The 24,602-nt window shown below is 39.5% G+C and overlaps 4 protein-coding genes across 4 annotated transcripts in view; all 4 read left to right on the top strand.

The window, feature by feature from the left end:
• Nucleotides 1-24,602, top strand: part of LOC127456324 (histone H2B) — a 201,447-nt gene that overhangs the window by 169,431 nt on the left and 7,414 nt on the right. The gene's annotated exons all lie outside the window — the stretch shown is intronic.
• On the top strand, nucleotides 2,483-3,769 carry LOC127456451 (histone H1-like). The gene has a single exon (XM_051724967.1). The coding sequence runs from the start codon at nucleotides 2,684-2,686 to the stop codon at nucleotides 3,293-3,295; it is 612 nt and encodes a 203-aa protein (XP_051580927.1). The 5' UTR covers nucleotides 2,483-2,683; the 3' UTR covers nucleotides 3,296-3,769.
• On the top strand, nucleotides 13,007-13,427 carry LOC127456427 (histone H2B). The gene has a single exon (XM_051724915.1). It carries the CDS (start codon nucleotides 13,007-13,009, stop codon nucleotides 13,379-13,381), a length of 375 nt encoding a protein of 124 aa, XP_051580875.1. The 3' UTR covers nucleotides 13,382-13,427.
• On the top strand, nucleotides 21,107-23,021 carry LOC127456256 (histone H1-like). Its single transcript, XM_051724663.1, has 2 exons — nucleotides 21,107-21,200; nucleotides 21,887-23,021. The coding sequence occupies exons 1-2, from the start codon at nucleotides 21,107-21,109 to the stop codon at nucleotides 22,426-22,428; spliced, it is 636 nt and encodes a 211-aa protein (XP_051580623.1). The 3' UTR covers nucleotides 22,429-23,021.

The following is a 24,602-nucleotide window of genomic DNA, read 5'->3' as shown; positions in this document are numbered from 1 at the left end:
AATAACTCACAGCTCGCTGTGGCAGAAACTAATAAGGAATAATTTCATTTTTTGCATTTGAGACAAATGTCCCCAAATGAGACAAAAATGCCCTCCTTAAGAACAGGTAAAAAAAAAAGACATCACATTTTCGCTTATTACTTCATGACATTTAAACAGAATTTGGAAAAAAGCATATTGTTACATACAACAGATGATCCTGATTAAAACAATGCAACAAATAGTAATCCTCACAGAGAAACATGACTTGGCCAAAAATCTTTTGTGGTCACATATGCATGCACATTGACACTAGAGACTGTGTGACAAGGAAATAAACTGCAAGCAGTCAGTGACAGGGCATAAGACAAAAAAAAAAAAAATGACTAGGGAGCAATTGGCTCCTAAAATGAAACATTTTCTGTAGAAACCAAATTACTTTTTAGTTGACAAATTACAGAATCGCTTGATAAAGATGGTTGTTCAGAAGTGCTTAAAGGAATTGTTCACCCAAAAATAACAATTATCTCATTCACTTGCCCTGATGTCATCCCAGAAGTGTATGGCTGTCTTTCTTCAGCAGAACACAAATGAATTTTTTTAGAAGTTAAAGCTCTGTCAGGTCCTTATAATGCAAGCAGATGAAGGCAGCATTAAAGTAATCCATGCGGCTCCAGTCGATCATTTAATGTCTTCTGAAGCAAATCAATAGGTTTGTGTAAAAAAATAAATAGATAATTAAAATGTTATTAACTTCTAAATCCTCGCTTTACATTTTTGCGTTAATGGCAATTTTCTCGACAAAAAGTGTTTCCAAACCAGTTTTTCGCAACATTTGATGAATCGACATAGAGTTTACGCGCTAAAGTTAAACAGAAAAATATTATGTCGACACCTGTGAAATTTTAGCGATAATTTGCGTTTCCATCAGCTTTATTTTGATGCGCTAAAACTTTTTCGCAAAAAATTCTTGGATGGAAACGTAGTTAGTCTGTAACATATGAAGCAATACAATTAACAAGGATACCCACACTTGTCTGTTGAGACAAAGAGTCTGTTTTTCCACAACCTGGCACTGCACAAGGTTTTGTAAACTTTGTAGACATCTCAAACCTCTTGTTGCTCCAATAATCCCTGTGTTTCTCTCTGCTGTGCCGACTCTCATCTCAGCACTGCTCTATGAAGAAATTGGCCTTGACCTGTTTATGCAAAGGCAGACTTGTGCTGATGTATTCATCTCAATTACGTAATAGAGACGAGGAAGTAGAAAACGAGTCTTTTAGGAATATTGGTTTCAGTAAAGCCTTTTTTGTACAACAAAGACTGATATATATATATATATTAGTCAGTTTTAAAGGTAACCCAAAAGCATTTTGACCAAGTTTAAGATTAAGCTTAGTGTTTCACTGTTGTGTTTCACTTAGAAATGGATAAAAATAGACAGAAAATAACAAGACGGTTACATTTTATTTAGGTAAAATTTAGCTAGGAGACAATTTATTAGACTGTGTCATGATAACCCGTAAACAGCATGATATGACTATTGTGATTTAGGTGTACTACTAAAATGATGTAAGTTGTGCATCTACAGTATTTAGACTCAATATGTTCCTGAGAGAATACACATAAGTTACACATACATTACACATGTGTAGCTCAATGTTTTTTTTTTTTCACACAGTCAGCTGTGTCTCATGAAATTTCAGTGTGAAAATAATGAATCCTGTTCTAGATTTGTCCTGATTTGTTGCATTATCTCTTTGTTACATGAAAAATAAAACATTGAAATATGTCAAAATATATGTTATTTTATAATTTTCTAATTATCTTGAAAATATTTAGAACATTTGATACTATCTGAGCATTTTGTTGATGTGCGATAGATATATGTGCGGGGTCTCTAAAGACCTAAAATTGTAAGAGTGTTGAATGAAATTTCCATGAATTTAAGGATGAATAAAAGCGTTTATCACATCATTGTTTGTTTATTATCAACATCTGCGAAATAGTCACCATTTTGACCACAAATATAAAACCATTTATTTTAACTGTAACACAGTGTTTTATCCAGGCAACAGAGGTGCAGCTATTGCATAAAATTAGTATTTTCTTGTTTTTGTTTTAGTTATCATATCTATTTTAGCAGATGAACACACATGAGAGTCACAAGCAGACACGGATCCTCCGACTGGAGGGTGTGCTTCATGCTGCCCAAAACATCTACTGTAAGAAACAGTCCACAAGTCCCTCAGTGATGCTCATTTCATTAAAGTCATTGTCAAAGTGTGTGTTCAATACACAGAGGACGCGTTCAATCTGTTATCAACATGTATACATAAAAAACACATCCAATTCACAGGCGGCTTGTTCCAGTGGCTGATGCTCACCGTGAGTTTGATGTGAAGGCGCAAAACTAAACGTTGCCTCGTCGCGTGTTTTCGTCTCCAAATAAAGCTTAAAACCCCTGCTCGGTGTTCACATAGTTTAGTGGGGTGAAAACAATCTTATCGCTTCAGTTTTGCTCTAAATGTGAGAGGAGAAAACACACGCACGAGCGGCTCTCGGAGGCGCACAGACACTGAGACGAGCGGATTGAGTCTATACGGTTCTCATGATGTGTTTAAGAGCGCAGCGCCGCTCAGCCGCTCTTCATTACTGAACTCAAACACTGTCTGTGTGTGAGATTACAGATCCGACCAGAAAGATGGCAGAAACCGCTCCAGCTGCAGCCGCCGCGCCGGCCAAAGCGCCCAAGAAGAAATCTGCTGCTAAACCCAAGAAAACGGGCCCAAGCGTCGGTGAACTCATCGTCAAAACTGTGTCCGCCTCCAAGGAGAGGAGCGGTGTGTCTCTCGCCGCCCTGAAGAAAGCTCTCGCCGCCGGTGGATACGATGTGGAGAAGAACAACTCCCGCGTCAAGATCGCCATCAAGAGTCTGGTGACTAAAGGGACTCTGGTCCAGACCAAAGGGACCGGCGCCTCCGGATCATTCAAGATCAACAAGAAACAAGCCGAGAGCGAGAAGAAACCCGCCAAGAAAGCCGCTCCTAAAGTCAAGAAGCCCGCAGTCAAGAAACCCGCTGCTGCCAAGAAGCCCAAGAGTGCAGCGACTAAGAAACCTGCCGCCAAGAAATCCCCCAAGAAGGTGAAGAAACCCGCAGCCGCTAAAAAGGCAACGAAGAGCCCCAAGAAGGCAAAGAAACCAGCAGCCCCCAAGAAAGCCGCCAAGAGCCCCAAAAAGGCCAAGACTGTCAAACCCAAAACGGCAAAGCCGAAAGCAGCCAAACCTAAAAAGGCAGCGCCCAAAAAGAAGTAGATGAACTCTTTACTGAGTTTCTTCCTCAAAACGGCTCTTTTAAGAGCCACCCACTAATTCATATCAAAGAGCAACACTTTGTGCATGGTTTGGGTTCATTTGTCTTCTTTTCTTGGTTTAGTATATGTTTATTGTGACTGAGAGTTCACAATCTATGCCACAAACAGAAAGCGAAACTTCTAATGAAACAAATGAAGATTATGCAGCATAACTCTCACCCCACCTGACAAGTTTGTAACGAGCTGTTTTTAAATCACTGTTTAAGACGAGTTGAAAATCAAGTTTAGTGCAAGTTACTTGATTATTTTATACGTTTGATTCAATTATAATCAATGGATTATACCTTTCTGTCTAATTTAATTTCAGGTAAGACATCTTTGACCTCGCACACTTACTGCCTCACTAAAACACACAAGAGTTTTGTTTTCAAATACTAGTAATAATAACTGAAGAAGACTCTTGTGTGGGTCAAAAAGATAACCACATGGTTATTTATATAAAAATACTAATACTACTACTAATAATAATAAAAGGAGCAGTAAGTGTACAAGCTCTCTTTTTTTCTAAACACTTTACAAACATTATTCTGGTGTGCTTGTGTTTATGATCACATATCTTTGACATTTATATTATATGTACTACTAACAATAATAATAATGCTAATCATAAATATTATTATTTATTTTTACATTAGCCTCTATGGAGTTAAACATGCTGCAAGGCTCTCGTCATCAGAAAGAGGGAGGAGTTTAGAGTTTGGAGAGAAGTGCTGTGATTGGTTAGAATGTTTTACAGACTTTGTTCATAATCAAGCATATAATAAAGATCTTTAAACTGTTCAGCAGATTCTCTAATAACGTGCAGCAAACAGTGTAAACAAAAATACAAATGTATATTGGTACTAGGAGAGACGGTGATAAAGTATTTTAACGCATGATGACATAACGCTGCGAATCACGTGATTGTTTCTTTGTTTTGTGATGACTAAGACGGTAATATGATTTTTAATTTCAGTTTGAATCTAAGCTCTACAGAACCACGTTAATGCGTTTATTCACTATTTTTAATCGTGATTATAACACAAGCATAAACTTTTATGTAATTATATCTGGTTATTACATTCATGAGTACAACATGTAGAAAAAAGTAATGTGCAGCATTTGTTTCATGCGCATTGACTTGAACTCGGGAATTTGCGCGGGAAACTGTAGTTGCTTGTTTGAAAAGACGAGCTCCACAGTCATTGGCTAACTGTCATGCGTAGAGCTCCACATCAGCCAATCACATGTCTCTGCACCCTCACCGCACTGAGCGCGTGATCGTTCTCGGCTTTAAAAAGGCAGCAGTGTGACGCTCACCTTCAGTAACTGTAAAGAACGAAAATAATCTCGTCGTCATGGCAAGAACCAAACAAACCGCCCGCAAATCTACCGGTGGAAAAGCCCCGAGGAAGCAGCTCGCGACTAAAGCCGCCCGTAAGAGCGCTCCAGCCACCGGTGGAGTCAAGAAGCCTCATCGTTACAGGCCCGGTACCGTAGCGCTGAGAGAGATCCGCCGTTATCAGAAGTCCACTGAACTGCTGATTCGCAAACTGCCTTTCCAGCGTCTGGTGAGAGAAATCGCTCAGGATTTCAAGACGGATCTGCGCTTCCAGAGCTCCGCCGTCATGGCCCTGCAGGAGTCCAGCGAGGCCTATTTGGTCGGTCTCTTTGAAGACACCAACTTGTGTGCCATCCACGCCAAGAGGGTCACCATCATGCCCAAAGACATTCAGCTGGCCCGCCGCATTCGTGGAGAACGCGCTTAAATCCCCAGCGGCGTCCCGCACATCAACCCCAAAGGCTCTTTTAAGAGCCACATCAATTACACTCAACGAGATATTTTCCAGTCTTGATTTTTAGTGGCTTATGAAGCGATATTGACCCAATGTGTATTTGGAGGATGTTGTTCAGAGCACGTAATCATTAACACTTCATGTTATTATAATGGTTTCCTCGTTTTACTTTCAGTTTAACTGGCATTGAAGGTGTCTAGATTGAATGTGCGATACTATATAACACACTTCTATTATACGACTAATATCAGTTTACATTGATAATAGTTTATTGTCAGAGTCTTTTGTGTTCATTTTCTGTAAGTCTCGGTTAAAGTTACACACTAAATGTCAAATTACAAATACTGTGTTCTTCCTTTACCATAGACTTACTGTAACATCAATGTAAATATATTTACACATGTAAAGTACAATATTATAATGTAAATATATAGGAAATAATTGGAGTGAAGGATCTCTTTATTTTAGTTCTGGTTTGTAGTGAATACATTTCTGTTTGGTATATTTGACCTATATGATGCAATGAAGTTAATGACCCTCTTCAGTTATTTCTTTTCTACCACCTTCTCTGTCAGCAGCTCCTTTTAGACATTTTTGAGACCACCTCTTGGAGGCTCCCCTCTGTTGTCTCTTTTATAGAGGGCTTCTTTCTTATGGCTCCTGAAATAACAGAACAGTTCTCATAAATACTTGTACATCATGAAAATATACTATTAATTTGTGTGAGAACAGAACAAAATAATTGAACAGCTGCTGTACAGTTTTTAGTTTTGTGGGCTGCTTTACATCCTTCTGTTTTTAAAAACACATAATTAGTTTTTAGACAGAATGTCGTGGCATACTTCATTACATTCAGTACATTAAGCAAAGGGCACTGACCCCCAGCAGAGAGTGACAAATATAATTGCACAGATAAATGCAGTTAGTGAAAATTACCAAGAAATTAAACTTCCACATACATTTTTTGGATGTAGAAACACTTTTGGGGGCAAATTTGTGTGTCTTTGGCACTGGTGGGAGCTGGTCATAATCAGCATCAGACTCCTCAGAGTCAGTCTGAACAAATGTAGGATTTCCCCTGTGAATGACAGCACGCATGAAGTTATCAGAGGGTATAGAGTAGTTTTTAGGTTCCTTTTATGGCAAACTCTAAATCTTACTTTCTCTTTCTTTGGTAAGATTCTGTTTCCAGGCTTGAACCATTTTCTGCCCGAACCAGGCATTCATGGGCCATGCCATATGAATCTGAAAACATCACAAAAACAGAAGCTTCTCAATTTAACTGTTTAAGTTTGCAAATGAGACATTTAGTATATTGATATTCAGTTAAAGCACTCACTCTTTGTATTGAGTATTTCAATTGGGTGCACCTCCTATGTGTCAATGTCTGGCCATTCATGTGACATCATTGCCTTCCGTAATCTTTCTTGGCTCTTATATGGAGGCCAATATGTCGAACATCACATGACCAAACCGGAAAACTGGTCTCACCACATCCGCTTGCCGGAAAAGTAACAGTAATCCACTAACCCTAGCTAGTTCGTACTAGTGTTATTATTCGGATTATTGTTTGCGTTTTATTTTATTTTAATTTTAATATCTGAATGTTAGTGAGAAGAAAATGTCTTTGTCAAAACCGATAAAGTACCAGAAGCGGGAAAATCCTAACAGTGATTTCTGCTGTGTACCTCAATGCGCGATGTCATGGAAGTTCAGTTCCACTGTAAGTTTCCACCACTTCCCAAAGGATGAAACGTTATGAAAAATATGGATACGTAATGTGAGAATTTGGTAATTAAGAGGACCACGACAGTCTGTTGTAGAAATTTCGTCTCCACAGATGTCATTCACGGTGGGCGACGATGCTTAAAAGAGGGGGCTGTGCCTGTGTTGTTTGCCTGGAATGGCAAGCATCTGGGAGAGAACACAACGGCCAGAGGATGAAGTGACTGAAAAGGAAAACGTGTGTTGAAGTGTTGCTTCAGTGCCATGATTATGATGCCAAACCAGACCATCAGCTTTGGATATAGCATGTGAGAAAATAGAAGTGCAACAGCAGGTGATAGAAGAACTGTGAAAGAGGCTGGAAGTGGTTACACTGAAACAATCATTTGGCTTGGAGAGGTTTTCAGCATCGGATGATGACATCAGATTCTATACCAGGTACGTACTGTGTCGTATGATATTCATCTTGCATACCCCTGTAGTAATGACTTTGTTGCAGACCTAGATTGTGTTCACATTCATTCATTCAATAACCTTTATTTATACTGGGTGACCAATGAGAGCAACTCTTTTGTAAGGGGAAACCCTATGGACACAGGACCATATTAAAATAAATGAATAAAAGCAAGATAAGATTTACATGAACACATAGAACTACAAATATAATATAACAATGCAGCCTTAAAAAAAATTCAGATCATGCTGCAATTCATTCTAACAGGCCAGTGTACTGCCACAGCCTTTTGGCAACATCTACCAAGGCTAACATCAATAATGGGGTATGCTTTGAAGATAATAATGAATATTTTTCTTTCACTCTTTTAGATTTGCCAGCTACCATCATCTACATGCATTTTGGAGACAGATTGAACCTGCAACTAGGAGAATTGTGCGCGTTGGTACACGGACATCCACTTCCAGCACAACAGCAGCTGCTGACAAGGCAGCTGATCCACCTCATACATAGCTCATATTACATCATTTGGTTACACTTAAATTTAAGGTGTCCTTGTTACAGTGTAATTATACAGTTAAGTACTGAGTAATATTAATTGACAACATGTACTTAATATAGGGTAAGGATTGGAATTAGGGTATGGTTTAGGGTTAGTTGCATGTAATTATACATAATTTACTGTAATGTGTAAAAAGGACACTGTAAAATAAAGTGTTACCCATCATTTTGTTTATAAAAACAGCTTGCTGATTAATCGGTACCCAAGACAACACTAATATCTATTTCAATCTAATTAAAAACACATTCACACATTTATTATGACCAGGCAATGATTATCATTATTACCACTAAGACTTGTCCCCCCGCCTCCCTACCAGAGCCTTCCACTGATTGATGAACTGTTCCTGTTCTTGGTGTACCTGTCGCTGGGTCTGAAGGAGAAAGATCTGGGTGATCATTTCAACATTCATCAGTCCACTGTCAGCAGGATTATCAAAACTTGGGTCAATTTTTTGTATACCTTACTGGGTGCCATTGGAATTTGGATGTCTCCGGAGGAAATCAGAGCCACAATGCCGAGTGTGTTCAGCAAATACTCTGACACCCAAATCATTATTGACTTTACAGAGATGAGATGTCAGATGCATTCATCTTTACTCTTACAGAGTGAGATGTTTTATCAGTATAAATCCCACACTACCCTGAAAGGAATGATTGGTGTGTTACCACATGGTGCTGTTACATTTGTTTCCTCACTGTATTCTGGTTCTGTCAGTGACAAAGAATTGTTCAGGCAATCTGGCATTATCCCTCTTTTGAATAAAGATATGGCTGTATTGGTGGACAAGGGATTCCGAATCGATGACCTAGTGCCCTGCAAAGTTTACAGACCACCATTTCTAACTAAAAAGTCACAGCTGTCTCTCAATGAAGTGCTGGTCTCTCAGGACATTGCACGGTTAAGGATACATGTAAAGAGAACAATTAGGCGCATCAAAGAGAACAAACTGTTTGACACTGTTATCCCTCTGACCATTGCTGGCAGTATCGACCAGCTTTTTGCGGTAGCCTACCTTCTAACTAACTATCAAAACAAGACACTGGTCAAGGCATGGGCCAAATAACCTGTTATTCTGTGTTAACCACACTGAGCCAGAGATTTGATACATATTTATGTAGCCATACAAGTTATGTTTTGACTTTGAGTGTTTTTCATTTACTGTTTTCATTAACTGTCCCCCTCTCTTTTATATCTAGTAAAATGAATTAAACGTATTTTATACAGTCACAATGAGATATAAATTGTATTTAAAATGTTAATTTTTTTAAATTTGAAATGCTTATTATTTTTGTCACTGAAAAATAAATCTGTGTGAAAAAAAAAACATTTTTCTCTTTGTTCATTGCAATATATACAGTACAATTACTGTGTAACCTTTTGAAGAATATACTTTTTAATAATCTAAATCATTCAATGAAACATTAAAATTGCCCATAAGAGCTCAAAAAAAAAAAAAAAAAGTCTATAAAAAATAGGAAAAAATTGGAGAATGACAGGTACTTTTGCAAATACACATTAAAATAAAACTGGTCCACCCTCTCTCTGATGGCTCCTGTTACCTTTGGATCAACATATATATGCTGCACCAGCATGTCATCCTGGGCACAGATCACAAAATCGCACCATTGCAGGCCAGTGATCAACAGTCGACCCTGCAATTGCCAGTAATACAAGTGGCTTTCACGGAGTGCTAAAGTGCTATGCTGCATTTGAAGGTATTTACAGTCCACATAGTTCTTCACATTAGGGCACTTTATCTCAGCCAGTCCAAATGGTGGCTGTGTGAATGGATCATAAATCAAGCCATCTGGTGAGGCACCAAGCCAAGGGGCATCAGGGTGGATGACGAGGCCACAGGGCATGTAGTTGATATTTTTCATCCTGCAATACTCCACTGCTGCCTCAAACTCCATGTCTGCACCTCTTCTCATTTCTGTTGTCTGCCTTATTCCTTTGAGGATTCTTTCTGCAAGAAACTCTGCAGAACTCACTCCCCTGACAAAACACACCTCTCTAAAACGTGAGGAGGTGATCCTAGGCCTACGGAGCTTATGCCACTCCTGTTCCGCTGCCTGCTGTCTTGTGGCAGCCTCAAACTTATAGGCCATGTCCAGTGTGACGATCAAGCTTTTAAGGTGGAAGTGCTTCTCTTCAGTGCACACATGCACACATTCTGTTGGGTCAAGCCTGTACTCCCCAAGAGGCAGTGGTGGGTAATGTGGAGGATCTTGGTGCATGTTGACTGACTTTGTGGGTAATATAGGCTGCTGGTAAGAGAGCACACACCCCTTTTGTGCTAAGCCAAAAGCTGTCTCAACAAGGGTCTTCTCATCACATATGCCCATAGTTGCTACTAAAGGTTTCTCCGTAATGTCAAAGTCTTTGTATGTGTCTCCAATCTGTAGCAAAGGGATGTCAAGTGGGTCCCCAACCAAGCCCTTGCACAGTGTACTTCTGTAAAAGACAGTAATAGTGAAAATGTGAAAGACAGCAACTGTCATGCACTGACAAGTAAATATGTTGGAGAAACAGTTTTTGCGATAAGTGTACAACAGGAGTATTCAACAATACCACTGAGTGCAGCATGTGATATAGTAATAACATTTACCATACTGTCTATGACCCTGTAGATTGTATAACCTTGCACGATGCAGTAATTACAGTAATAGGAGCTAACTAACTCACGTGATTCCTCCTTACATGAGCCGTGAGTCTTGGTCATGTGATGACCATTTTGTTTATTGGCCCAGGTTTCACTCCCTGACATTTTTTTTTTATAAAAATTAAAATAATATCAACGTTAAGAGACAAGAAAATTAAAAGGAAAAAAAAAAAAAATAACACAAAATACTAACTAGTCAGGCAAAGTATGTGACATATTACCTATGACTGCCTATGTCAAAACAATGAGAGCAAACAAATTGCATTTAATAATTCATTGCTGTCCTTCTAAGGTTCCTGATCATTACAAGTTGGACTGTGGCATTGACAAAACATGCTTCCAATACAGTTGTCTTATTGTTTATATTTTAATATCACTAATACCAGGAGACACGTCTCAACACTTACAGCTGTTCTGGGCTTGTGCCATTGCTGCTCTGTCTCAGTGCAGGAGTGGACAGGGGGGCACAACCTGCACATCAAGCTCTGAATAATGTGCTGTTTGAAACAGCAAAGCAACAGTGTGGTTGCACACTGCAGTACCAGCTACACACGAGCACCGATTTGATACGAGGATGACAGGGTCTGAATCACGAAGAACTATCTGTACGAAAGTATATGGAGTGAAATTTTTACAAACACTGACATTGATTTGAGTTTCAGTCTAGATAGGTTGCTGGGGCAAGTTTGGGAATGCCATTAATACAATAAATACAATAACAAAATTTGTTAATACTGTGTGTAATAGTGGGATTTTTATTTTGGGAGGCCTGATTATGAATAACATGGAATAATAGGTGGCACTCAAGAATTAAGGATTTACAGTCAGTCAACTATACCCCAGTGACCTCACTATCCTCGTCTTTTAACAAGTAGACAAACAACAACAGCAGCAATGAACTTGGAACAACTGTGCATGCATTTACCAAGTGTTTCAGGATAACAAAGGGACTTGATCATAATCACAGCTCATCTATTCTTATTCCAACACTGAAAGGCTTGATAAAAACTGTCCCTGAACTGGAACAGACAGAGAACTTGAACAGAACACCCAAACCATCCCTTACGTTACTCTCGGGCTGTGTGGCTTCTCGCTTTTCCTCATAGACCTGTGACAGGCTGCCCTGATGCTGACAGCACCAGTCAGACTGTCTTTATTTGATACTGGTGAAAAAATGAACAACGTGTTAATGTGATTATGTAGATCCATAGATAAGACTAGGTAGTTTATGTTAGCGTTAGCTAGGTAGTGACGTATTGTACATCATTTCCATTCGGGACTACTACATACCCTCGTAGTTGCATATGTATGAGGAAGCATATAGCTTAAATCCATTATCCATTTTGGTGGCAGGAATTTTAGATGTCAACCTGCATATGCGATGGACATCGGTTATACTCATCTTTGGTAGTTCCTGAAGGCATCTTGAGTAAAACAGCACCATGTCAGCTTAGAACGTACAGAACCGGAAGCGATGCGACCTGTTTTACGGAATACGGAAGTTTGTTGCGCATAACCTCCATAACATTTGTCCTTGGTGCACCAGGTTGTGGAGACAACAGCTGAACTGTCATCTTCATTTGGAAATTTCACTACAGCAAACATTCAGCTGTGAACAAAAAACCAAATAGGTAACTCAGTTTCACAAAACATTTCACAGTCTTTACAAAACTGAATAAAGATAACGTTTCTGTAGCATACACACCTTTTTACACTTAATTGTAGATTTGCAGTTGTCCAAAAAAAAAAAAAAAAAAAAAAAAAGGTAAAAAGTTTATATCCTTTGAAATAATTCTGACAGCCCATTCTGACAGTAACTTTCTAATATCATCATACTCATATGAACTTTCACCAGTGCTCTCTTCTGGGCTCTCAGCAAAGCTCTTTTTTGTGTGCTTTCTGAAATCCCATATGAATTCCCTGGAATATTTGTATCGTTTTTTTTTTTTTTTTTTTTTTGACGCCCAAAGTTTGTGCTGTCAAAAAAAAAAAAAAAAAAAAAAAAAAAAAGATTCAGAACATTTAAGAAGCACTTATTTCATAATATCTCACAAAATAAAATGAGCGAGAAAACAATAAGTATGTACAATGTGTTTTTTTAGATTCTGAATCTTTGAACTGCTCGCGGAAAAGTATTACAATTATTTGTACATAATATTTCTTAAGAACCACATATGTCTTCTTATAATATTACAACACAAAATGAGCGGGAGAGTTAAATAAAGGGAACTGAGTCATGTGGGGGATGGTATTTTTCAAACAGGAGGTGATAGGTGGGACTAATATTTGGAAGCCTTTGATTGGCTCTCTTTCCAACCCGCCAAACTTTGAGCTGTCCAATGAAATCATGTAATGGGTGTGGCCAACGACGCACATCGTCTCCATGTAAAATTAGCATAAAGGAGGGAATAAATAGTGTTTGTGCGTTGATAAATACACATTGAGTTGTGAAGTTTACATCACAGATAAACATGCCTGAACCAGCGAAGTCCGCACCGAAGAAAGGCTCCAAGAAGGCCGTCACTAAGACCGCCGGTAAGGGAGGAAAGAAGCGTAAGAGGTCCAGGAAGGAGAGTTACGCTATCTACGTGTACAAAGTGCTGAAGCAGGTTCATCCTGACACCGGGATCTCCTCCAAGGCGATGGGCATCATGAACTCCTTCGTCAACGACATCTTCGAGCGCATCGCCGGTGAGTCTTCTCGTCTCGCTCACTACAACAAGCGCTCCACCATCACATCAAGAGAGATCCAGACCGCCGTGCGTCTGCTGCTGCCCGGTGAACTGGCCAAACACGCCGTGTCTGAGGGCACAAAGGCCGTCACCAAGTACACCAGCTCCAAGTAAAGTGTGATGAAGCTTTCAGCGACACCAAAGGCTCTTTTAAGAGCCACCCATGTACTCGTCTAAAGAGCTTCAGTTAAGTTCCCATATTATTAGTGATAGTATAACATATGAACATGATTTCTTTAAACCTAACAGTAAAATTCAAAACTGTAGAAACTATTGCTAATCTAGTACGAATACAAAGCTAAATCCAGTTAAACAACATAATATTCCCTGTCAAAAGCACGTAATCGACACACTAATGTATTCTGAATTTCAGGATCATACACTCTCACTGTTTATCTGTGATGGAATGAGCTTCTAACCTCCACAAGATCTGCTGAAACCATCTTTTAAAAAAACAGAAAACATATCTACTGCAAGCACTTAAGCAATCCACAGTAACTGCACTATTTAAAACTTACACAAACCTCCTTTAGGTTAAAATGTTCTATTCCAATGCATGTATGCTCTTTTACTCTATACATAAGTATGTAATAAACAGTTTACATGTATTTTTCTACCTGAAAGTTACTCTGTTACACTGTTTCAGCATTGTTCTCCAAACTAATACATTATTGCCATCTTTTGGGTATTCAAAGGTATCACATTATTAGGACTTCAAACATTAAATACATCAAACTTACAAAGGCATAAATGGGAACATATAAACAAGGTAAATATAATATACTTGTGAGGTTACATACATGTAAAATAAACAAGCAAAGTTTTATAGTAAATATTTTGTGGTAAATAGCATACTTGTAAAAGCAAATACAGAATAAAAACATGATTATAAGTTTTTGTAATTTTTACTCATCTGTGCATGACTGCATTTATCAAATATTAACTCAATATGGGAAGCAGACACAGTTTACACAGAGTATTTTCTATTATTATTATCATTTATTAACTTTTAACCTATTTAAAATACAAACATTCACCATATATTCGTTTTTGAGCTACAGTCTTCATCTCTCTGTCCATGTGCACGACACCATGTGTAATCGATTAACTGAAGAAATGCACAGTCGAATCGGTGAAGAAAGGACATCAGCTGAAGATGTGACATAGACATTTTATGGTTGACTTTGTGTCATTGTAGCATGTAGAATGTCAGTGAACTAGCTTTTCTACAGCAAGACACACAACAACAGGCACAACAACATGGAAATCTTTATAGCCATGTGCATTTCTTACATTCTTTATGCGTTGATTTTGGTGTCGATCAAATGTATGTTATCTATTGTATTTATAGAGATGTCTGAAGGCAGACATTTGTCAAACAGGCCTAGATTTGAGCAGTCACATGGTGTCGTTGGGCTGGAAAGACAAGTAGATTTGTGTGTTAACGGTGCAGCAGTAGTAAGAGAACCCATGTGCTTGAATGATGGCTCCCAGTGATGTTGTGTATATAGAAAAGAAAAGTGGTACAAGCACTGAGCCCTCAGGTACCCCAGTATGTATCTGATGTGACTTGGACTCCTCACCTCTCCAGGCTACCTTGAAAGACCTACCTGAGAGATAAGACTTGAACCAGCTAACCACAGATCCTGTGATGCCCAGAATAGAGTGTGTTGGGAATTGCCCCACTGAATGCCAGTGATTAGGTTATTGACCGCTGCAGAACTCTGGTCATCAGTTAGAGTTTGTCCGTTTATTGCACAAGAATGACCATGTATACATTGTAGTGTAATGTATACATTATAAAATAACAGAAATAAATAAAATAACAGAAATAAATACTCATTGTCTAAATATAATCAACAACTTAACAGATTACAAACTCAATAATAAACCACTCTGTAAAATGCCCTGATACATTAAATATAACCCAAGAAATATAGCAGTAAATGAGTTTGCAATAATGACAAACTGCACAGTGTAATAAGAATGACAAAATATGAATTATATATAGAAATTGAACTGTATCATTAATACAGGCCGTAATAATGATGACAAGAGCAGGGTATTATCACATTGACAAATATTACACTTAAATGTAATAAACTTGTAAACTTTATTAGTACGAGCAGCGATGCTAGCGGAGCTAATCCGCTCCATATACAGGGTACAATCACACTCAAAAGCTTGCTAAACATCAACATCATGATTATACATATAACAATTGCCATCAACAATCTGTGCTATCAATAACAAATAAACCATAAACTTACTTGTCACAAACTTTATCTTGCATGAGAACGGCACGAGTGAGAGCACACGAATTGACTGCTCCGCTGGATTCACTTAGTGAATTGGCAGTTACGCTAAGCCCGTATGTCCTGGAAACGTGGCAGTACGTTACTTACGAAAGTCATGAATTAAAACATCACACACGTAGCAAACTTTTAAGTTTAAAGGGAAGAATTCACAACAGAGAGTGTGGACAGGAGTATCTGATGTTTGAATGTGTCCTACCTAGCGATTGCTGGTATTTCTTGTCTGAATACATGAATCTGTTCTGTTTATGTACCTGTCATTTGCTTCAGGCTGCATATTAAATAAAAAAAAATCATGCTTTCTTCCTCAATTTATGAATGGAATCCATATGAGATCAGTAAAATAAGCTGTTATAACTGCTCAATAATAATTGAAATAAGATATAAACTGGTGGCCAAAAGTTTGGAATAATGCACAGATTTTGCTCTTATGGAAAGAAATTGGTACTTTTATTAACCAAAGTGACATTCAACCGATCAGATCAATGTATAGTCAGGACATTAATAACGTGGAAAATTACTATTACAATTAAATTTTTTATTTTTTTAAAAAAAATCATAACTTCTTAAACTACTTTAAAGTGTTCTCCTAAAAAAAATCAATGACAGCTTTGCAGACCTTTGGCATTCTAGCTGTCAGTTTGTCAAGATTCTCAGGTGACATTTCACCCCACGCTTCCTGTAGCACTTGCCATAAACGTGGCTGTCTTGTCGGGCACTTCTCACGCACCTTACAGTCTAGCTGATCCCACAAAAACTCAATGGGGTTAAGATCCATAACACTCTTTTCCAATTATCTGTTGTCCAATGTCTGTGTTTCTTTGCCCACTCTAACCTTTTCTTTTTGTTTTTTTCTGTTTCAAAAGTGGCTTTTTCTTTGCAATTCTTCTCATAAAAATCAGAATCAGCTTTATTGCCAGGTATGCTTACACATACAAGGAATTTGTCTTGTTGAAAGGAGCTTCCAGTGCACAACAATACAATACAGCAACAAGACGGAGATAATAATAAAATTACCTCTACCTTTCTTTCTTTTTTTTTTTTTTTTAGAAAATAAAGTATATATAGTTTTTCACAATGGAGTCAATATGGGTCTCCCACTTCAGGTCCTGTGAGATGGTAGTGCCCAGGATACTGAATGACTCCACTGCTGCCACAGTGCTGTTTAGAATGGTGAGGGGGGTCATTGTTGGGGTGTTCCTCCTAAAGTCCACAATCATCGCCACCATTTGAGCGTGTTCAGCTCCAGGTTGATTTGACTGCACCAGACAGCCAGCTGTTCAACCTCCCTTCTGTATGCAGGCTCATCGTCATCTTGGATGAGACCGACGACAGTAGTGTTGTCTGCAAATTTCAGGAGCTTGACAGAGGGGCCCTTCGCGATGCAGTCATTTATGTATAGGGAGAAGAGTAGTGGGGAGAGCACACATCCCTGGGGGGCACCTGTGCTGACTGTACAAGTTAATTTCCCCTATCTCACTAGTTGCTGCCTGTCCATCAGAAAGCTGGTGATCCACTGACAGATAGACTTGGGAACAGAGAGTTGGTGTAATTTAGTATGGAGAATAGCTGGGATTATGGTGTTAAAAGCCGAACTGAAGTACACAAAAGGATCCTTGAATATGTCCCTGGTCTGTCCAGATGTTTCAGGATATGATGCAATCCCATGTTGACTGCATCATCCACAGACCTGTTTGCTCGATAAACAAATTGATGGGGATCTAGAAAGGGTCCAGTGATGTCCTTCAGGTGGGCCAACACCAGTCTCTCAAATGATTTCATGACCACAGACGTCAGGGCATCAGGTCTGTAGTCATTAAGTCCTGTGATTTTTGGTTTCTTTGGGACAGGAATAATGATTGAACGTTTGAAGCAGCATGGGACTTCACACTGTTCCAGTAATCTATTGAAGATCAGTGTGAAGATGGGGGCCAGCTGGTTAGCACAAGATCTAAGACAAGCAGGTGAAATGCCATCTGGGCCCTGTGCTTTCCTTGTCTTTTGTTTTCAGAAGACATGGCATATCTCTTCTTCACAGATCTTAAGTGAAGGTTGAGTAGCAGGAGGGGGGAGGAGGGGGGCTGCAGGAGATGTTGGTGTTTGTGTGAAGTGAAGGTCAGAGCGGGTGTGGGGTGTGAGATTGGGCCTTTCAAATCACCAGTAGAACACATTCAAGTCGTCAGCCAGTTGTTGGTCCACTACATTGTTGGGGGAAGGTCTCTTGAAATTAGTGATGTCTTTCAGGCTGCTCCACACTGATGCAGGATCGTTAGCTATAAACTTGTTTTTCAGCTTCTCAGAGTATCTTCTTTTAGCCACTCTGATTTCCTTATTCAGTGTGTTCCTGGCCTGATTGTACAAGACTTTATCCCCACCTCTGTAAGCATCCTCTGGCTTTGACGAAGCTGGCTGAGTTTATAGTAGATTTTTATATATAAAATGTAGAAAAATGCTAATATAGAATAGCTTTGTGTGTGACTCAGGAGAGGGCATATGAGGTTACTAGAAGTGTGGACTTTGTGTGACCCAGGAGAGGGCATCTGAGGACTAAAAGTGCTGATGTTACAAGAAATGCTCAGTGCACTAAGCTGTAGCAGAAATGTTGCAAGAAATGCTCTTGTGTCCTCAGCTGTAAGCACAGAACCATGGTACTGAGTCATGAGAAAGTTCTGGGAAAGTACAGCAAAGTCAAAAAATTAACACAACCAATAATGAAAGTAACTGAATGATATTTTCTTGATAAATTAATTTAAAATGTTATTTTTAAATTAAAAGCCAGGTTCCCACCATTGAAAAGAGGTTAGAGGCTCTGTGAAATAATGGTGGGAAACATAATCCATTGGATACAAAAGATATTAAGATGGCGTAGGCATGAGGTATGCTAGATAACCAACTGTACAAGAACTAAAGGTTTTGACAGAGAGAGTCAGATCTCAGCTGACATCTCGGGTTTGTTGGTATGTTCAATAAACTCTTAACATTTGACACCTGGAACTCCTGACTTTGAGAGGTTTCTTACAGAGAGGAAGAAATGTTTTCCATGCTCCACAACAAGTTCTGCTGTAAACCATGGTTTGTCATTGTTGAATGTTAAATAAGTCCTAGTAGGAATGCATATATCCTCACAGAAACTGAAATATGATGTAACAGTATCTGTGAGCTCGTCCAGATCTGTGGCTGCAGCCTCAAAAACACTCCAATCAGTGCAGTCAAAGCAGGCTTGTTGTTCCAGCTCTGCTTCATTGGTTCACTCTTTACAGTCTTTACTACAGGCTTAGCAGATTTTAGTTTCTGTCTGTAGGTTGGAAGAAGATGAACCAGACAGCGATCAGATAGTCCCAAAGCTGCTCTAGGGACAGAACGATATGCATCATTTATTGTTGTGTAGCAATGATCCAGTATATTTCTGTCTCGGGTGGGGCATGTAATGTGCTGTTTGTATTTGGGCAGTTCACATGTGAGGTTTGCTTTGCTTTTAAAATCCCCAAGAATAACAATAACTGTCTGTGATTTGATCAGCCAGCTGTTGCAGCACAAGGGCACACGCATGTGTGTGGCGGGATATAAACACTCAATAGAATAAACAAGAAAAACTCCCGCTGCGAGCAGAAAGGCTTACAGTTAATAAAGAGCACTTCCAAATTAGGACAGCACATCATCTTTAATGCTGTTACATCTGTACACCAACCTTCATTGATGTAAAAGCATGTTCCACTGCCTGTCGTTTTCCCCGTTAAATCTGTGATGCGAACCGCTCTGAATAACTGAAAGCCCGGCAGATGTAATGTGCTGTCCGGAATGGCTTCACTCAGCCAGGTGTCTGTGAAGAACAAGGCAGCAGAGGTTGAAAAGTCCTTGTTAGTACGGGTGAGGTGAAGTTGTTTGACCGTTTTGCTAGGAAGAGAGCGGAGATTCACTAGATGAATACTTGGCAGGGCTGTTCGAAAGCCATGCCAACGGAGCTTGACTCAATGTCTAAGTCACTATAGATAAAAACGTTAAATGAACACACATGTATACGTGAAGCGAGACAAACTGGACCAGACCATATTTTGACATACACACACCTATAAAACATAAATGAATCTGTATGTATTTTTAAAGTAATAAAAAACAATTTAACTAACATCACATATTATGGGGAAACAAAAGAGAAGATCCCTTTATACGTCATGAGGCTACTCCAAGAGATTTGTATTGGTACGGCATCACAGATAACGTTCTCCAGAAACACCTTCAACACACCGCCACGGTGAGCGAGACAAAGGATTGTGGGTTTGGTGATTCCCTGGATGTTATCTAGCAAGACTTTTCGGTGACGCTGGGCGACACCTTTTCTGAGTCCTTTACCTCATTTTCCGAGTGCTTTACCGCCTTTTCCTCTTCCGGACATGATGACGAGAACTCTACAATCAACTGAATGTGAGAACAGAAACTCCAGGAGAGTTTATTTACAGTTGTCTACAGGACCTAGTAGAGACACAGCACTGAAGAGGTGATGGGTCATTCATGAACACAGAAGAATGAGTAGTCTCAGAGAGTGATTTGTTCATTTGGTGTTGCCAGGGCATGCGCATTGCGCAACCTCCGTTCGTTTGTTTAGGTGAAAACTGCATAGGCGCTGTACAGGAAACAGAAATGATAAGTTCACCTCTTGAGTCTTTTAGTCCGAGTCGTTCGTTCTTTTGTCACGTGACAAAAAAAAAAAAAAAAATATATATATATATATATATATATATATATATATATATATATATATATATATATAAGCATTATAAGCTAGCAAATACGGCTGTCATGTGACAAAAGAACCAACGACTTGGACAAAAAGATTCAATCCAGAGGTGAACCAATCATTTCTGTTTCTCAAAATTTGTTCATGGCTGCATTATCAATTTTACCTTATTGGGACTATAATCAAAGTTTGCATACGTAGACATCTTGGGGTGGATTTGACTATTGAAAATGTAACATTTTAATTTAATTCTGCTAAAATGAATTAAATGATTTGAATAAAGATTCGTTCATTTTGCTGAAGGAGACTCAAAAATCCAAGTCAGTAAAATGATCCGATCTTACCATCACTAGTGTTTGTGCGCCTGTTTTTATAGCGGACAGTTTCGTGCCAAACCAGGCGGGCTCAAACACCTTAGGCAATATTAGAATAAATATTAGAATATTGGCGTTATTGTAAAGAGGTTTCAACTAGGTCGTGTAAGAAGGGCACTCCCATATGCTTTAATAAACGCAATGTCTCGTTCCCTCCATCTCAGGGAACCGAGGTTACATACGTAACCGAGACGTTTTCACCCCACTAAACTATTTTATCGCTTCAGTTTTGCTCTAAATGTGAGAGGAGAAAACACATGCACGAGCGGCTCTCGGAGGCGCACAGACACTGAGATGAGCGGATTGAGTCTATATGGTTGTCATGATGTGTTTAAGAGCGCAGCGCCGCTCAGCCGCTCTTCGTTACTGAACTCAAACACTGTCTGTGTGTGAGATTACAGATCCGATCAGAAAGATGGCAGAAACCGCTCCAGCTGCAGCCGCCGCATCGGCCAAAGCGCCCAAGAAGAAATCTGCTGCTAAACCCAAGAAAACAGGCCCAAGCCAGTGTTGCCAACCTAGATTTAGTGACTTTTCAGACATCTTTAGTGACTTTTATTCAAAAAAGCACCTAGCGACAAATCTAGCGACTTTTGGACAAACCTTAGCTACCTTCCGTAGAAGTAAGTCACCAGTACTACCCAGCGAGCGCGTGGTCTTGCTTTCCTGCCTGGACTCCGAGGCACACCTCTCTCTGCGTCTACTCTGTTCAGTGAGACTGACAGAGAGAGAGGTGATCAGGCGAGAAGGCAGAGCAGCACAATCAGTTGACCGCACGGCAGCTGACATAGACGTAAATGAGCTACGCATGTGAAAACAGCGTGGTCAAGGACCAATCATGAATCTGTATTGTTTTTTTTGTTTTTTTTGTAAACATGCACATATTTTTTTTTATTTTTATATATTTTTTTTTAAATATGCACATAGTGGTTTGTTATGGCTGAGCGCTGTGTGAGGGAAAATATAAGTTTCTGTCGCTTCTAACTTTCTGAGTGATTGATAGATATAGGGAATTAATAGGGTATTACAGTATGTATGGTAAGCACAGAGAAGCAAACACATGTAAAGGGCGGACACTATGCAAAATTCAAATGAGACGCGATGACGTTACGAATATGCTAATTAGCGTATGCCGTCATCTAGCAACATTTAGCGACTTTTCGAGCAGGCTTTAGCTACTTTCCATTGAAACTAGTTGGCAACACTGGCCCAAGCGTCGGTGAACTCGTAGTCAAAACTGTGTCCGCCTCCAAGGAGAGGAGCGGTGTGTCTCTCGCCACCCTGAAGAAAGCTCTCGCCGCCGGTGGATACAATGTGGAGAAGAACAACTCCCACGTCAAGATCGCCATCAAGAGTCTGGTGACTAAAGGGACTCTGGTCCAGACCAAAGGGACCGGCGCCTCCGGATCATTCAAGATCAACAAGAAACAAGCCGAGAGCGAGAAGAAACCCGCCAAGAAAGCCGCTCCTAAAGTCAAGAAGCCCGCAGTCAAGAAACCCGCTGCTGCCAAGAAGCCCAAGAGTGCAGCGACTAAGAAACCTGCCGCCAAGAAATCCCCCAAGAAGGTGAAGAAACCCGCAGCCGCTAAAAAGGCAACGAAGAGCCCCAAGAAGGCAAAGAAACCAGCAGCCCCCAAGAAAGCCGCCAAGAGCCCCAAAAAGGCCAAGACTGTCAAACCCAAAACGGCAAAGCCGAAAGCAGCCAAACCTAAAAAGGCAGCGCCCAAAAAGAAGTAGATGAACTCTTTACTGAGTTTCTTCCTCAAAACGGCTCTTTTAAGAGCCACCCACTAATTCATATCAAAGAGCAACACTTTGTGCATGGTTTGGGTTCATTTGTCTTCTTTTCTTGGTTTAGTATATGTTTATTGTGACTGAGAGTTCACAATCTATGCCACAAACAGAAAGCGAAACTTCTAATGAAACAAATGAAGATTATGCAGCATAACTCTCACCCCACCTGACAAGTTTGTAACGAGCTGTTTTTAAATCACTGTTTAAGACGAGTTGAAAATCAAGTTTAGTGCAAGTTACTTGATTATTTTATACGTTTGATTCAATTATAATCAATGGATTATACCTTTCTGTCTAATTTAATTTCAGGTAAGACATCTTTGACCTCGCACACTTACTGCCTCACTAAAACACACAAGAGTTTTGTTTTCAAATACTAGTAATAATAACTGAAGAAGACTCTTGTGTGGGTCAAAAAGATAACCACATGGTTATTTATATAAAAATACTAATACTACTACTACTAATAATAAAAGGAGCAGTAAGTGTACAAGCTCTCTTTTTTTCTAAACACTTTACAAACATTATTCTGGTGTGCTTGTGTTTATGATCACATATCTTTGACATTTATATTATATATACTACTAACAATAATAATAATGCTAATCATAAATATTATTATTTATTTTTACATTAGCCTCTATGGAGTTAAACATGCTGCAAGGCTCTCGTCATTAGAAAGAGGGAGGAGTTTAGAGTTTGGAGAGAAGTGCTGTGATTGGTTAGAATGTTTTACAGACTTTGTTCATAATCAAGCATATAATAAAGATCTTTAAACTGTTCAGCAGATTCTCTAATAACGTGCAGCAAACAGTGTAAACAAAAATACAAATGTATATTGGTACTAGGAGAGACGGTGATAAAGTATTTTAACGCATGATGACATAACGCTGCGAATCACGTGATTGTTTCTTTGTTTTGTGATGACTAAGACGGTAATATGATTTTTAATTTCAGTTTGAATCTAAGCTCTACAGAACCACGTTAATGCGTTTATTCACTATTTTTAATCGTGATTATAACACAAGCATAAACTTTTATGTAATTATATCTGGTTATTACATTCATGAGTACAACATGTAGAAAAAAGTAATGTGCAGCATTTGTTTCATGCGCATTGACTTGAACTCGGGAATTTGCGCGGGAAACTGTAGTTGCTTGTTTGAAAAGACGAGCTCCACAGTCATTGGCTAACTGTCATGCGTAGAGCTCCACATCAGCCAATCACATGTCTCTGCACCCTCACCGCACTGAGCGCGTGATCGTTCTCGGCTTTAAAAAGGCAGCAGTGTGACGCTCACCTTCAGTAACTGTAAAGAACGAAAATAATCTCGTCGTCATGGCAAGAACCAAACAAACCGCCCGCAAATCTACCGGTGGAAAAGCCCCGAGGAAGCAGCTCGCGACTAAAGCCGCCCGTAAGAGCGCTCCAGCCACCGGTGGAGTCAAGAAGCCTCATCGTTACAGGCCCGGTACCGTAGCGCTGAGAGAGATCCGCCGTTATCAGAAGTCCACTGAACTGCTGATTCGCAAACTGCCTTTCCAGCGTCTGGTGAGAGAAATCGCTCAGGATTTCAAGACGGATCTGCGCTTCCAGAGCTCCGCCGTCATGGCCCTGCAGGAGTCCAGCGAGGCCTATTTGGTCGGTCTCTTTGAAGACACCAACTTGTGTGCCATCCACGCCAAGAGGGTCACCATCATGCCCAAAGACATTCAGCTGGCCCGCCGCATTCGTGGAGAACGCGCTTAAATCCCCAGCGGCGTCCCGCACATCAACCCCAAAGGCTCTTTTAAGAGCCACATCAATTACACTCAACGAGATATTTTCCAGTCTTGATTTTTAGTGGCTTATGAAGCGATATTGACCCAATGTGTATTTGGAGGATGTTGTTCAGAGCACGTAATCATTAACACTTCATGTTATTATAATGGTTTCCTCGTTTTACTTTCAGTTTAACTGGCATTGAAGGTGTCTAGATTGAATGTGCGATACTATATAACACACTTCTGTTATACGACTAATATCAGTTTACATTGATAATAGTTTATTGTCAGAGTCTTTTGTGTTCATTTTCTGTAAGTCTCGGTTAAAGTTACACACTAAATGTCAAATTACA

Source organism: Myxocyprinus asiaticus, chromosome 2 (assembly GCF_019703515.2).
Source record: "Myxocyprinus asiaticus isolate MX2 ecotype Aquarium Trade chromosome 2, UBuf_Myxa_2, whole genome shotgun sequence".
Lineage (NCBI taxonomy): Eukaryota > Metazoa > Chordata > Actinopteri > Cypriniformes > Catostomidae > Myxocyprinus > Myxocyprinus asiaticus.
This window is presented reverse-complemented; position numbering and strand designations above follow the sequence as displayed.

What these genes read in the sequence shown, in the direction of transcription:
- LOC127456451 (XM_051724967.1), top strand. Translation starts at nt 2,684, where the DNA reads ATGGCAGAAACCGCTCCAGCTGCAGCCGCCGCGCCGGCCAAAGCGCCC.
- LOC127456427 (XM_051724915.1), top strand. Translation starts at nt 13,007, where the DNA reads ATGCCTGAACCAGCGAAGTCCGCACCGAAGAAAGGCTCCAAGAAGGCC.
- LOC127456256 (XM_051724663.1), top strand. Translation starts at nt 21,107, where the DNA reads ATGGCAGAAACCGCTCCAGCTGCAGCCGCCGCATCGGCCAAAGCGCCC. An exon ending in GAAAACAGGCCCAAGCCAGT is followed by an intron (nt 21,201 to 21,886) that starts GTTGCCAACCTA and finishes CATTGAAACTAG; the next exon opens with TTGGCAACACTGGCCCAAGC.